The sequence below is a fragment of the Austrofundulus limnaeus genome, unplaced genomic scaffold (genome assembly GCF_001266775.1).
Source record: "Austrofundulus limnaeus strain Quisiro unplaced genomic scaffold, Austrofundulus_limnaeus-1.0 Scaffold845, whole genome shotgun sequence".
NCBI classification, from domain to species: domain Eukaryota; kingdom Metazoa; phylum Chordata; class Actinopteri; order Cyprinodontiformes; family Rivulidae; genus Austrofundulus; species Austrofundulus limnaeus.
This window is the reverse complement of record NW_013953247.1, coordinates 21,198-34,173: the sequence shown is the minus strand read 5'-3', so window position 1 is coordinate 34,173 and position 12,976 is coordinate 21,198. Positions and strand designations below refer to the sequence as shown.

General features: G+C 41.0%; 2 protein-coding genes across 4 annotated transcripts in view; both read right to left on the bottom strand.

Annotated features, from left to right (window-relative positions):
* Positions 1-2,124: 2,124 nt before the first annotated feature.
* On the bottom strand, positions 2,125-7,546 carry LOC106532875 (uncharacterized). Of its 2 annotated transcripts, none has more exons than XM_014029042.1 (4): positions 6,952-7,546; positions 6,771-6,839; positions 5,532-5,818; positions 2,125-3,445 (listed from the first exon to the last, which is right to left on the bottom strand). In XM_014029042.1, exons 1-4 carry the CDS (start codon positions 7,160-7,162, stop codon positions 2,564-2,566), a joined length of 1,449 nt encoding a protein of 482 aa, XP_013884496.1. In that variant the 5' UTR covers positions 7,163-7,546; the 3' UTR covers positions 2,125-2,563. The 2 variants fall into 2 exon arrangements, with proteins under 2 accessions (XP_013884496.1, XP_013884495.1); XM_014029041.1 differs by having other exon boundaries at positions 5,532-5,824; positions 6,952-7,545.
* Positions 7,547-8,894: 1,348 nt separating this feature from the next.
* The window catches only part of LOC106532874 (nuclear body protein SP140-like protein), a 24,539-nt gene continuing 20,457 nt past the window's right edge, over positions 8,895-12,976 (bottom strand). For both annotated transcript variants that reach the window (XM_014029039.1, XM_014029038.1), the window contains exon 16: positions 8,895-9,740. In XM_014029039.1, coding sequence (XP_013884493.1) covers positions 9,654-9,740 — 87 coding nt within the window. In that variant the 3' untranslated portion in view covers positions 8,895-9,653. The remainder of the gene's footprint in view (positions 9,741-12,976) is intronic.

The following is a 12,976-nucleotide window of genomic DNA, read 5'->3' as shown; positions in this document are numbered from 1 at the left end:
CACACACACACACACACACACACACACACACACACACACACACACACACACACACACACACACACTTTCGTCGACTCAGAACTGCTTCAGTCTTTTCATTGTGATCCCACCCACGTCCAGCTTGGTTTTTAGTGCTTCCTTGGCCGCAGTTCTAAATGAGACACGTCAAGCTATACATTTGCAGCCAGCAGATTGCAGATCATTGATTGGCCAGAGAGCGACAGTATCTCCTTGAAAAGAACCAAACACACCATTTTACAAATCTTGCAATTGCAGTATTTTAGAAACCCATCTGTAGACATGGGATAAAAAATATTTAAAAAATATGCATGCCCACACTTTACTATCTCATGGCACTGAGATCAATTTGAGCAACTGAACTGTCTCTTGCTAAGAATTACATCATGCATAAATAATAATAAAGTAAATAAAGCACATAATTGGATATTATAGTACAATATAGCACAATATTAAAATGAAATGAAATTAAAGCAAACTTGTCCATGTGAACAAACAACTGCATGAAGATGACTAAGAATAATCTCGTGGCCATGCATTTTTTTTATGTCAACAGATTATAATCTTTCCTTGAAATGGTTGCTGAATACAACGGGTATGTTCAGCAGCACAGCTCTGTAAGGCACAAAATGCCAACACTTTTTTTTTTTTTTACTTCTGTTAGCAAATCAGTTTTACAACTTCCTTAGTGTTATGTGTGGTTTTGTTACCATTGATGACTTTGTCAAGTTTTGGTGCTTCTGGCCTTTGACGCATATTTTTTACAAGTAGACAGAATATCTTCCAAGAATTACCAATTTATGTCATTTGAAAAAACAAGTTGGTGTGACAGGAATGAAGTAAAATAGGTATTTGTATGAAAAGGTCTTGTGTCAAGTAAAATGAAGGAAACCTGGCAGAATAAAAAAAATCAATAAAGTTCATWCTCATATTACCCTGATGTTTATTGTCCTTTTCTTCTTCCAGAAAGTCGTTAGAGTTCATGGCAGAAACAGAGATTTCACAAAACCCACCAAGTACTGTTGGATCTTTACAGCAGCTCCTCAGTTTTCCTCCAGACTCTACAAAGTCTTTTCCGAAAAGGGAGTCCAACGAAAGTGAAACTAAAGATAAAATGTGAGGTGGGAGTGACTTCATGTTAAGACATGGTTGTTGACCTTTTAGTTTAACTTTACTTTAGGCTTGTGCAATCACTTCCAAGTTTTGTGTATGACATTGTACTTTAAATAAACTGAAGTAACAGAAATGCTACTAATAATCAATTTACACAATTCTATTAAAGACCTTATAGTGGTTCAGAACTGACCAAAAACTACATTATTTAAAAGTTGAGTTGCACCATCTAGTGGTGAATACTCTTCATGMTTTATGATAAAGTCAGGGATAAAGACCAGGACATGAACAATAATTATGAAAGTAAAAGGGATGACAAAWAACACCAGAAAATGAAAGGGCACAGGCTACACTGAAGTTTCTGTATRCCTATGCCATTTATCATCATGTAACCTTTTTTCTTCCACTAAAGGAAATCCATATTACATGGCATGGGATGATAGATGGTGGATGTGTGCACAAAACCTCTGCAGTGAGGTTGTGGTGGTTTACCACTGAGGCAGCAGTTTATCAAAGTCCTAAGTGGAGTAAGGGGAGGTATGGTGGCACCTGTTGCCAACAATTTGAAGCCTGGCCTTTATGCATAGTCTAACTGCAATTGCAATTGTGACAGCCCACCTCACTGACAGGTGTGGGCCAGATCTGGTGTCAAGCTGGCATGGCAAGTGGTTTGTCATGTGGGCCAGGTCTGGCAATGACGGCACTATTTTTATGATGCATGCCACAACTGGCCCACTTGTGGTTTGGTTTAGGTGACCCAAATCTCTCACTTTCATAACTGGCRCAGTTATGTTTAGGTTTATGTGGTGCTTGCCCATATGTGGACCACCTCTGAGCCACCATAAGACCGTCATTCTTTGAAGTATCTGTGCCAAGTGTTAGAGCATTGCGTGGGCCAGAACTGGACTAGACACATTTTGCTATGTGGGAAGGTTGTGGAAACTTGCACATGCAATGTCTGTGGTAGAAGCAGCTTGCTAATGTGTCCCAGGGTCTTGTAAAATAGAAATTTTTAATTGTAGAGTACTGTGTGTAGAAGCATCATGACAGCCATTACACTGAAGGTTTTCCAGATGTCTTCTGATCTATCAACAATATAGCTAATCATAAAGCATACATTTACATAAATTTACTAATTAACTCATTTATTTTGCTTATACAGTATTGTGCCACCCTTAGGCATAAATTTTTACCAGTGCATTTTTTAAAAATTACTTTCCTTTATTGTAGGAGCAGCAAATTGACATGTACAGCATYACATACTATTACACTCATGTGTGACACTAAACGAAAACCTTTTGTTTTAAAATMGATGATAACACACTGCTAAGAAAACCCTCAGGATTATGTGCTGGATCAAAACATAGGAGATATTTTGATAAGCATAAACTCTGAATGAGAATGAAATGCAGCTTTCCAGACTGAACACCTCTCACTTGCGATCAGCCAGTCTCTGCAGAAGAGCAATGATTGTGTCCTGCTTGGAAGAGAGCAGCTCCAAGGCCGTGGCTATCCGTCCGAGGGATTCTGACATTCGCACCTCCCTCCTTTCACGCCTCTTCTCTCGAGCTTCCACCCTACGGCGAGCCACTCGATCCAGGTAAGCRTGCTCCTCCTGCCGCTTCAAGATCTCCTGAAACAAAGGAAAGCTGGTTTGCTCTTGGTTTCCTTTCTGGCTCTGCCCTTCAGTTCCTGGGAGGACTGATGGAGTTACCGAGGTGGCTAGAGATGCAGTGTGACAGGAGGATGTTGAGGAAAARGAAGAGAGCCCAAGGACATTTGGACTGTGACTGAGTGGCGCTGTAGTAAGGCAGAAAGGTAAAACACCAGACGTGAAAGACGAAGCTTTACAGCTTTTGTACCCTGCCGTGTTGAGGTCTGTGCTCCTGGCTGAGACAAGTGAGGGAGATGTAGAGGTTGTTTCTGTCAGGCAAGATGAGGAGATAAAAGACGAAGCTGGTATGATGGTGGCTGGCTGAATACTAGTGGCAACAACATCGCCATTGAGGACAATAAGGGGCTTGAGCTCTGGAGTATTTACTGCACTGATGGTTGCTGCAGTCTGTGAGGRGCTGGCTGGAGGGCTACTGATGATTTGACTGGTGGAGGTCCCCAGACATGTGGTATCCACACCACCAGTCACGGAGAAGTCTCCGTTAGGACGGATGACAGTGGTTGGCTGTGGAAGCTGGGCTGGCTTTGCAGCYATCTTTGTGGAAGGACCCAGCAGTGCAGGAGCGGTACTGCTACCTTTGCTTCTTTTGTTGTTGATGATCTGCGTACCAATGGTGTCAGAYAGGGTGGCGTCCATCAACTGCAGTAAGAAAAGACAGAAACAAAAAATGAAGAGATGTACATAAATAAAACCATTTTGTTGATTGTACCACCAAGGTCAACTGATCGGCAAATATCTTTCAACAGAAGTCCAATTCCAGTGGAGAACATTTATGGTTACAGCTACTTCGTTTTAGGCTGTGCTTCCTGCCTCAAGGCATGTTTTTCAAATACCATACACCATCCATCCATCCATCCATCCATCCATCCATCCATCCATCCATCCATCCATCCATCCATCCATCCATTATCTTTACCTGCTTCTTCCTTTCAGAGTTTTGGGGTCACTGGTGCCCATATTCAGCAATCACTGTACGAGGGGCGGGGTACACCCTGGACTGCTCACGAGTCCATCACAGAGCCAAACAAACCAGTCACGCTCTCACTCAWACCTGGGGACAATTTAGAGTTTCCAGTTAAGCCAGGTACACACCGGATGRGTTTTGAGCAACCAAAGCAGCCAGTTTATATGCAAAGTCTAAGGTGGACGCGCATCTAGGAGCAGCACGGCACGTTTTGCCAGTTTAGCGTGGCGCATAAGGTAGCGGTAGGTGAGGCAGAGTATTTTCCGTGCATGCGGCGCGTCCAAAGCAGCCGCTGCTCGAGTTAAAAAAACTGAACTTTTGCTGCTCAACGCGTCATGTCAACCAATCAGAGAGAATCATTTTTCCATGTGACGGTTTCCTGAATGTTGCCCACTAACCCGAAACAGAAGGACAGCAGCTCTTTAGCTGAAATCGACCGTCTGTAGTTGGTGTTCACTGAACAGACCGCCTCTAAATTATCTGGTGAATTAATTAATTGGTGAGCACAACGTTCGCTTGCTCTTTAGTAAATAATGCAAAGCCATTTTTTTAAATTTCATCTTTATTTCACCCATCATTAAAGACAGACCGGAAAAAACCAAGATGCTCCCCACTCTTCAGACACGCGTCTAGTCTCTGTCCCAGTCTGAACGTAGTGCGTCCAACTGGAGGCATTGGGCACATTTTTGCTGCTCAAAACGCYTTTGGTGTGAATCCGGCTTTAGCCTACCAGTCATGTTTGTGGTCTGTTGGAGGAAACCAGAGTACCTGGAGAAAACCCACAGAACATGAGAAGGCCCCCGGRTTTGATTCATTCCGGCAAAAGCTCTATCAACTGTGCCACCACTATATATKATAACTTACTTATTAAATCCTGTCCAGACTGTTTTATTAAAATTTTGACTGTACAATGTTTCAGATTTCTAAAATCTGAATTTCTGTTTAAATAGTTTGATTGATGGATTGATGGATGGATGGATGAATGGATGGATGGATGGATGGATGGATAAATGAATGGATGAATGGATGGATGGATGAATGGATGGATGGATGAATGGATGGATGGATGGATGGATGGATGGATGGAATTTTGTTTAAATGGCCTTTGGAACTATTGGTAAACTGTTACAAACTTCTGTAGGACATGAATAGAGCTAAAGAACCTTTATCTCTTTTTTAGTTCTGGCATCCTGAGGCTATATATTCAGCATTTAAGCAGTGCCATCTCGAGTTTCAAGCAGCTATTGGTTTGGAATGGATAACAGAGAAAAGCTGAGGGTMCCTGAGGGTGGCCAAAATGGGTAAKCCCCCGTCACATTAAGCAGTTAAAGACTGCAGTGACAGGGAATCYGAATGAATGTTCAATATGCAGGTCTATAGGGTTTGTCTTGGTTTTAAAACCAATCTGTGGTRGCCATATTCTGAAAATTCAATTTGGGACCTTTTTTGTTGTTTACAGCATTTGCTATTTAGGGTTCTGGTTTAGAGTTGCCAGCATTTGTCTTTGGGTAAAATATTTGTACACCAAGAAGTACATTTTTCTTCACCACCTGTAAACATAGGTGCTTGTTTTTTTTGCTGGTATAAAATGGTGTGATCACATAACTCCAATCTTGGGTTCTCTCAGATGGTTTTCCTGTCTGTTTCTGGAGTAWGAAACACAAATAGAGCTTTTGTTTCACATTTTTGCTATACCCAAAGACAAAGCATCCTTGTATAGTGTGATAAAGTCCACRACAGCAGCTCAAATCTCAGACTTACATCAAAGAACTCCCAGGAGGTCTTGGCGTGTCCCGTCTCCCGGCTGCGGTCTTTGACCCTCTTGTATGTGACAATGAGGTTATTCCATTTGCGGCGGATCTTTTCCACAGGAAGGACGTGGCCCTTGGCGGCCATCTCTTCCTGGACGCTCTGGAAGAGCTGCGAGCGTTCCCGGGTTTCGTAGAGGCCCCAGCGGCGCCCGACGGCCTCGATCAAACACAAAACTGCTTTAGAGGAGAAATCTGAGCCAGATGAAAGGGTCTTCTCTGCAGGAGTGGGTGGCAGCACTGCAGCTGGGACAGGACAAAGGTGACTTTGAGTAAGTTTTGTGTGGGCTCGCTTCATGTGTAAATTAAATTAGAGGGAAAAATGCATAATGTTCTGCTAAATGTACAAAGGCAAGTATTTCAGTCAAAGTTAAAACTGGTTTGGAGGTTTGGTTTTTCATGAGAGACTTCAGTTGATGTTATTCTCCAAATGAGTATCTCTGATCTGAATGTATAAATATGTGGATCCAAACCAGCATAGATTTAAAAATTCAAGTATGTGTTTTATTACAAACCCAGATCTGAAAAGAACAAAGTTTATGTCCAGTTTACGTCATTGTTTCAGGTGAATAAACAAGTTCCTCAGGTTAGGGTTAGTTGTCCTGTGCTGCCTTTCACCATTAGGTTCACATGCGCACCAGAATTTCACCCAAGCCTAATCAGAACACAGCTCAAAAGCCTTCCTCTCTGTTGGTATGGGGGTGCATTAGTGTCTATGGCATTGGCAGCTTACAGTCTTTTCAGCAAGTCACTGCAAAACCACAGACTGCATCTGTTACAACAGCATGGCTTTATGGCCTTCAGTCCAGACCTCTCACTGATTGAAAACATCATGAATCCAAAAATATGGCAAATATGGTCCAGATGTGTTACACATGGAGAATCCAACACCTTATGGGACATTTCCCTCCAAAAACACCAGCAGCTGCTACTCAGTTTCTGGATGTTGACAAACCGTTGTTAAAAAAGGGGGTAGCTATATGCTTCACGGGGAAACATGGCCCTGAAGAATTTTATTTTTCAATCTTTCTAATTACCTTTTCTTTTTTAATACAATTTCTTAGTTTAACATTTGATATGTTACGCTCCATCACTGATAAAATATGGAATTGTGAGATTTGCCAGTCATTACAATTTGTTTTAACTAAAATTGTAGAAAACATTTAAACTTTTCAGACATACTTCCACTCACCTGGGGCAATCTTCAGGTATGTTTTTCCATCTGCTGATGAGGTAAAGAACCGATCTGTGCTCACTGGATCTGAGATACAAATATAACGCATAAACAAGCTTTTAATGCTGTGAACATGTTGTAATAATTATTTCTTGCATTATATTTAGATATAAACACAGSTTTGAACTCATCCACTCACACAGCAGAACGGGGGGTGTTGTGGTGGCGGCCTGCAGCTCCTCCGCAGTCTGCTGCCCTCCTCCTGCCGCTCCGCATGCGGCATCTCCACAGGGCGCAGGCGGTGACTCCTGGCTGCCCAGAACCAGCGCAGATGGGCTTTCATCCGCGGCTTCGGTCTTCACGTGCATCCCCGCGACGTCGGCGCCGCCTCCCTGCGGGTTCGCCTCCATGGCTGACGGAGGAGGCGCAGCTCGGTCCAGTCTGCGCAGATCGCTGTGGAGGGGAAAGTTTTTTTTTTTTTTTTTAGATGGCGGCTGTCTTCTGGAACCAGCGATGCAGACTTTCGGGGGGGGCTGCAGTCAGGCGGCTCCGCTCCGGTCGTCACTTCGGCACCGCCGAGGCGCTGTGTTCGCGGAGGTTCGGCATCTGTCCGAGCATATTGTTTTTTTGTTTTTGTTGTTGTTTGCTTCTTTTGTAAAAGGGGGTTAGGTGGAGCAGGGAAATGGCTGCGCTGTCTACCACTGCTCAGCTGACGGATGCGCAGAGCGGCTGCGCAGCTCTCAGCTCAGATTTGCTGCTGGAGACCGCGGCGGTGACGTCAGCTGGCCGCACGGCACGTGCTCAGCAGAAAAGCATCAAACCACAGAAGTAACATGCGAACATACAAAGCTTTCATATTATTATTGAGTTGAAGTGAGTAAAAAGAATCATAACAAACTTGAGAAAAAAAAAAGACTAAAAAGCAGTCTTAGGGATATTCATGTTTTTAGGAATGTCTGTTATTCGTTTTTTTTTTTTTGTCTTAAAGTGACAGTTCAAATTTTTTGGAAGTGAGGTTTAATAAACTGGTTGTAAATGAATACTTGTCCAGCAGGTTGGGCAGGTATTATCAGGCATGGTCCAGTTTTATGATCAGCCTGGTCAGTACATCTGCTACTACAGTAACAATAGGTGGGTCAGTTCCTGGTTGACATGGTAAGCTGAGGGACCACCTTTTCCCATCTTCCACCATAGTTCCTCATCAGTACGCCTCAAGTTTTCACCTTTAGGCCTCGTAACAATAATATTGTGAAAGAAAAGGCTAGCTTCAAATAAATCATCCATCCCTTATCTTTACCATCTTCTTGCTTTCATAAGCGTAATTTGCAGGGGGATTAGGGGGGTTATGACCCCCACAATAATTTGATCCAGTCAAAATACCACCACCCCCCCAATAAAATGACATTGTTTGCTCAAACGCAATAGAAATTAACTGGTTAAGTAGACAGACGCAACTCTCTTGTTGTCTTTATGTAACTTTGACCTGATTAAAAAAACTACAATGTCATATATCTACGCTTTAAGTATAATTGCTAAAAACGACATGCAGGGTTTTAGAGAGATAGAGAAATTGTTGAGTCAGAAACAATGACGTCAGTTTATCCTGTTGATCCTGAGTTATCCACCGAAAAAAATGTAAGTTTTTTTTTTCATTTCATTTTATAATTTATTTTTTTAAGATGATGAAAATCAGTCAAATGAATAGAGAATTTCAATCCCCAAAAAAAACATTCAAGGACTTTCAAGGACAAGTGCATTTTTTTGGCTGTTTTCACAAACTTTCCAGGGCCTTGAAATATATATATATTTCAAATCCACAAACTTTCAAGGATTTCAAGGACCCGTGGGAACCCTGAGCTTAATTTACATTACATGAACATATTAACATGAAAATATTAACCACGAGTGACTGAGGATGTGCTGCTGCACTTATTAAGGTGGAAGAAAAAGTYGTTCCTACCAACCATGTATGACTGACAAGATTTTGTTTAGTTGRTTTCCACTGTGACTGTTTATGATATAGAACATGACTTGAAATGACAGAAGTATCAAAATATCAATATTTTGATTTTAGAGCATCAAGTTGTATTGATATTTCAGTGTCAATCCACACATCTCTAATTGTTAATAAACTGAAACAGCTCAACATAATTTTTTATTTACACATTTAAAGTGTAGAGAAAGTAGTACAACTGGAAATACAGTGACATTCAAATCTTTCATAAAAGACATTTTAAAATACATTTATTAAAAAAAGTGTTACGTGATCCTAATAATAATAATATTAAAATCAAGAAGAACATTTTTAAATAGTTTTAATGCACATTGTTACTCATACGCTCACTGGCCACTTTACACCTTGCTAGTACCGGGTTGGACTCCCTTTTGCCTTCAGAACTGCCTTAATCTTTCGTGTCATAGATTCAACGAGGTGCTGGAAACATTCCATCCATATTGACACAGCATCACACAGTTGCTGCAGATTTTCCGCTGCACATCCATGATGGGAATCTCCCATTCCACAACATCCCAAAGGTGGTTTTTTAGACTGATGCTATGGTGAACCTAATAAATGTGGCCGGTGAGTATAGCATCAATACCTTAAAAATTAAGTTAAAAAACCGTGGTTGTGTTAAACGTGTGACTGTAGTTGCACACTAGTTAAAATGTTAAAAAAAAAAAAACTAAACCAAAAAACTTTTGCACCAGAAAGAAAACATAATGTACCAGATGAGAATAATGATGCTCGTATAGTTCAGTATTTTTTCACCTTCACAGTGATTTTCTACATACTGACAGTTCAATTTAAWACAAAACAATTCATTTGGACAAATGTTACGGTCGTAACATTTATATTTTACATTTGTAACATTTCCACAATTTGGTCCACAAGTTTGTCGTCTAAGCATGGATGTTGAAGGCTTTCTTAAACTCTTGATCAAATAATTGTTTCAGATGATCACCCATGGCAAGGAACTTGGGGTTGCTCTGCAAAAGAACAAAACAGCTTTTGTTYTTATTATATTTAGTAAAACCATACAGGGTTCCTAAAGCTTAAAACAAGTTCAATTAAAGACTTTTTAAGACCTCTTTAACGCCACTTGAAATTTATTTTAAGACCAACTTCACAAAAAAACAATACGAAAAATAAAATCAAAAAGAAAAGATTAAGATGAGATGCATCAGGACAAAACAAAGCAAAACAAAAATAAATAAACTTTGCAACAATTTTACCCAAATGTTTACTTTACCAAAACAAAATTTTGTTAACTTTAAACTAAATAAATGTTACCAATTACTTTAAAATTTGAGATGAATTACAATAATCCTATTTAGCTACAATGGGTTTTTTCAGACCTCTGAAAGATTGATTTATGACATTTTAAGGCTAATTAAGGCCTTACTTTTTGTACTGATGAAGTCAATGCCTTTTAAGGATCTGCAGAAACCCTGCCATGTGTCTTGAAAGGATATTTCGACTCACAAAACTTAAGTACAAGATGTCAGTCATAGAACAATAACAGCGACACCTGCATAAAGTCAGTGAGGGGGAAGGTTAGATACATTATTGCCCCAAATTATTTCCTTTTCAGAGCTGTCAGTTTGTGTTTTATTGTTTAGGTTTAAAATTGTAAAATTCTGAACATACTTTTAGTCTGGGATGAAAGTTTTAAGTTCTTGCCGGTACTGTGACATAAAGCAACATTAACTGTCCCTGTATGTAACTTTTCACTGGCCTTAATTTGAGCTCTTTTAATTTACTWCCTTTTACCACCCCGCMGCAACCCTGTTATATTCTTTTTAATTCAACTTGCACGGTGCAGGTTTAGCTAATCTCTAACAAAGAGCTGACGAGTCGGGACATGTCCGCTAGCTGAGCTTCACTCTAACTCCGGCAGAAGCGGTGGGTCGAGTGGGAGGAGTTTAAACACAATCTCTATGGGCTTTTCTTATCAGGAAAACCCAGCCAGATCACACACCGGCTGACCGGTGAGGAGCAGAGTCAATTGCTCCAAGGCCCCCCCCCCCCAGTTTCTTGACGAGCTTTGTCCAGTGCTCCCTACTTTCCAACTCCGGACCGGCAGCTTCTGGCAGGATTTATAACTTTGGTTGAAAAGGGGAGGGTCTTGCCGGGCCGGCAGAGGAGTGCTGAGAGATTTCATTGGCTTAGCTTAATATCGATCATGAAAATCAACCAATAGGCRGTCGCGATCGACAAAAATTGTTTATAATATTTTTTTTTGGTTCATGACAGACCCGAACCGGCCCATAAATGAGCGTCGGCCCACCGGGCATTGCCTGATACGCCAGATGGCCAGTCCAGCCCTGGCCACTATTTTTCTAGGGGTGGGGGCATCGCCCCTCCTGGCCACCCTCACTCGCAGCGCCCCTGTTGATTGACATGTTTTGTTCTACTGAAGAATGACAGCTTGAGCCGCAGCACCACACATCTCTCAGATACCAGAGACAGAGATTTAGTTTGTGTGGTTCTAGGAGAGACAAGATTTGTATCTGATTTGTGATCAGATACAAAGTGCCACAGAGATGTTTTTTTTCCCCGTCACCCTGTCCACCTGCGACCGCATGAGCAGATCAGCTGACTGCTGTGCAGTAAAGAACATGGTGGGAAGCTGAGAAATCCTCGGTAGGCTAATCCACCCCTGACGAAAGTAGTGGTCCAAGTTTTGACGGCTGATCATTTACAATAGCAGCTCGTGAGCATAAATATTGGTGAGGCGGACAGAGGTTGTGCTTGACTTTATTTGCTGTCCATCATTTTGACTGACAGGGTAAAAAAAAATCTGTCATGATAAATTTTTACCCGTCACTTTCTTTTTTAAATAATGACTAAACATTCAATAGAACGTGCTATCATGTTGGTTTTACAGCCTCATAATGCGGCGTCTGCAGAATTTTATCGGAGAAAAACTCATCAGCGCACCTCAGGCCACCTGAGCGCAATGTGCATGGTGCTGAAAAACAGCACATTTGTCGCACACCAGGCCCAACGCGCACAGTGGGACGCACACACACTGTCTTGCTTTTGACTCATGAAAAGTAAAAGTKGTTGGAAAAACACAACAACAAAACAAATTACAAACTGAGCTCATCAGGAGGAACTATTTTGTGAGGCGAACTAATTTTGCCATTATGAATCGGGGGAGATCAGATTTTTGAATAAAACGTTTTAGGAGAGAATCAACTGGTTTCCTGCAAATTTATTCAGACGCCATTCCTGATCCTGTTTTTCTTACATGAGTGATGCCAATCTTTATAAATCTGGGTACTCAATGGCTGATAAACATCGATCAATACGTACTGTTCAACAACCAAAATTTCACATTTCTCAGCTAAATGTATCAAGTAGGGTACAAGAAAGAAAAAAAAACTGAAAGGTATTTTGCCTTTGTTTAGAAGTTTATCTCAATTAATTTTCCCTAAACTCGATACAAAATCAAAGACTACACAGAATGTGAAAATACAAATAAAATGTTAAAAACAATCTGCTAGTGTGCTGTCCATCCATGCCTGGAGTGAATTAAATGTCTGGTGGTACAGTATATTTAAATGTGGTTTTTCAAAGCACAAATATGTAACACAAAACTTTCCCACACAGCTGATCTGAAGCAAACAGGCAGCTCTTTAACCTCTCATTTCATCTGTACTCGACTTGCTTTGTGCTTTAGTTGGCATCTGACTCTACTCATTTCCTGTTTTGGCTGTTGTGGGAAAAAAATAAATAAATAAAAAKCCCAAAARGTGCCCTCTTCTAAAAAGTGATGATTGCTTGTGCAATACTTATACACTTTTCACCTGGTTGTGTCCACCAGGTACTGACATTTGTTCTGTGACGACTCATGACGAGTACTTGTACATCCCTAGGGTGAGGAATTTTTTAGTGAGAGAATACCTAGAATARACTAGGGCTGCACAATATATCYCAAATATATCGTRATCGCAATATCAGTGTGCGCAATATTCATAWCGCAAAGGATGGTTTSAAATGCAATAATTGTTGACTYATGTATTTCAAGAGTTTAGAAGTAGTATTTTTTAGGGGTGTCTCGATCTGATATTGATATCGGATATCGATCCGATATCAGCCAAAAAATGAGTATCGGATTTTATCGGCCTGCATAAAAAATGTCCGATATAAGCGCTCCGATATTAGCAGTCCGTTCCAGCAGTTCACTGACTCCGCTCCAGTGATTCTATCCAGCAGC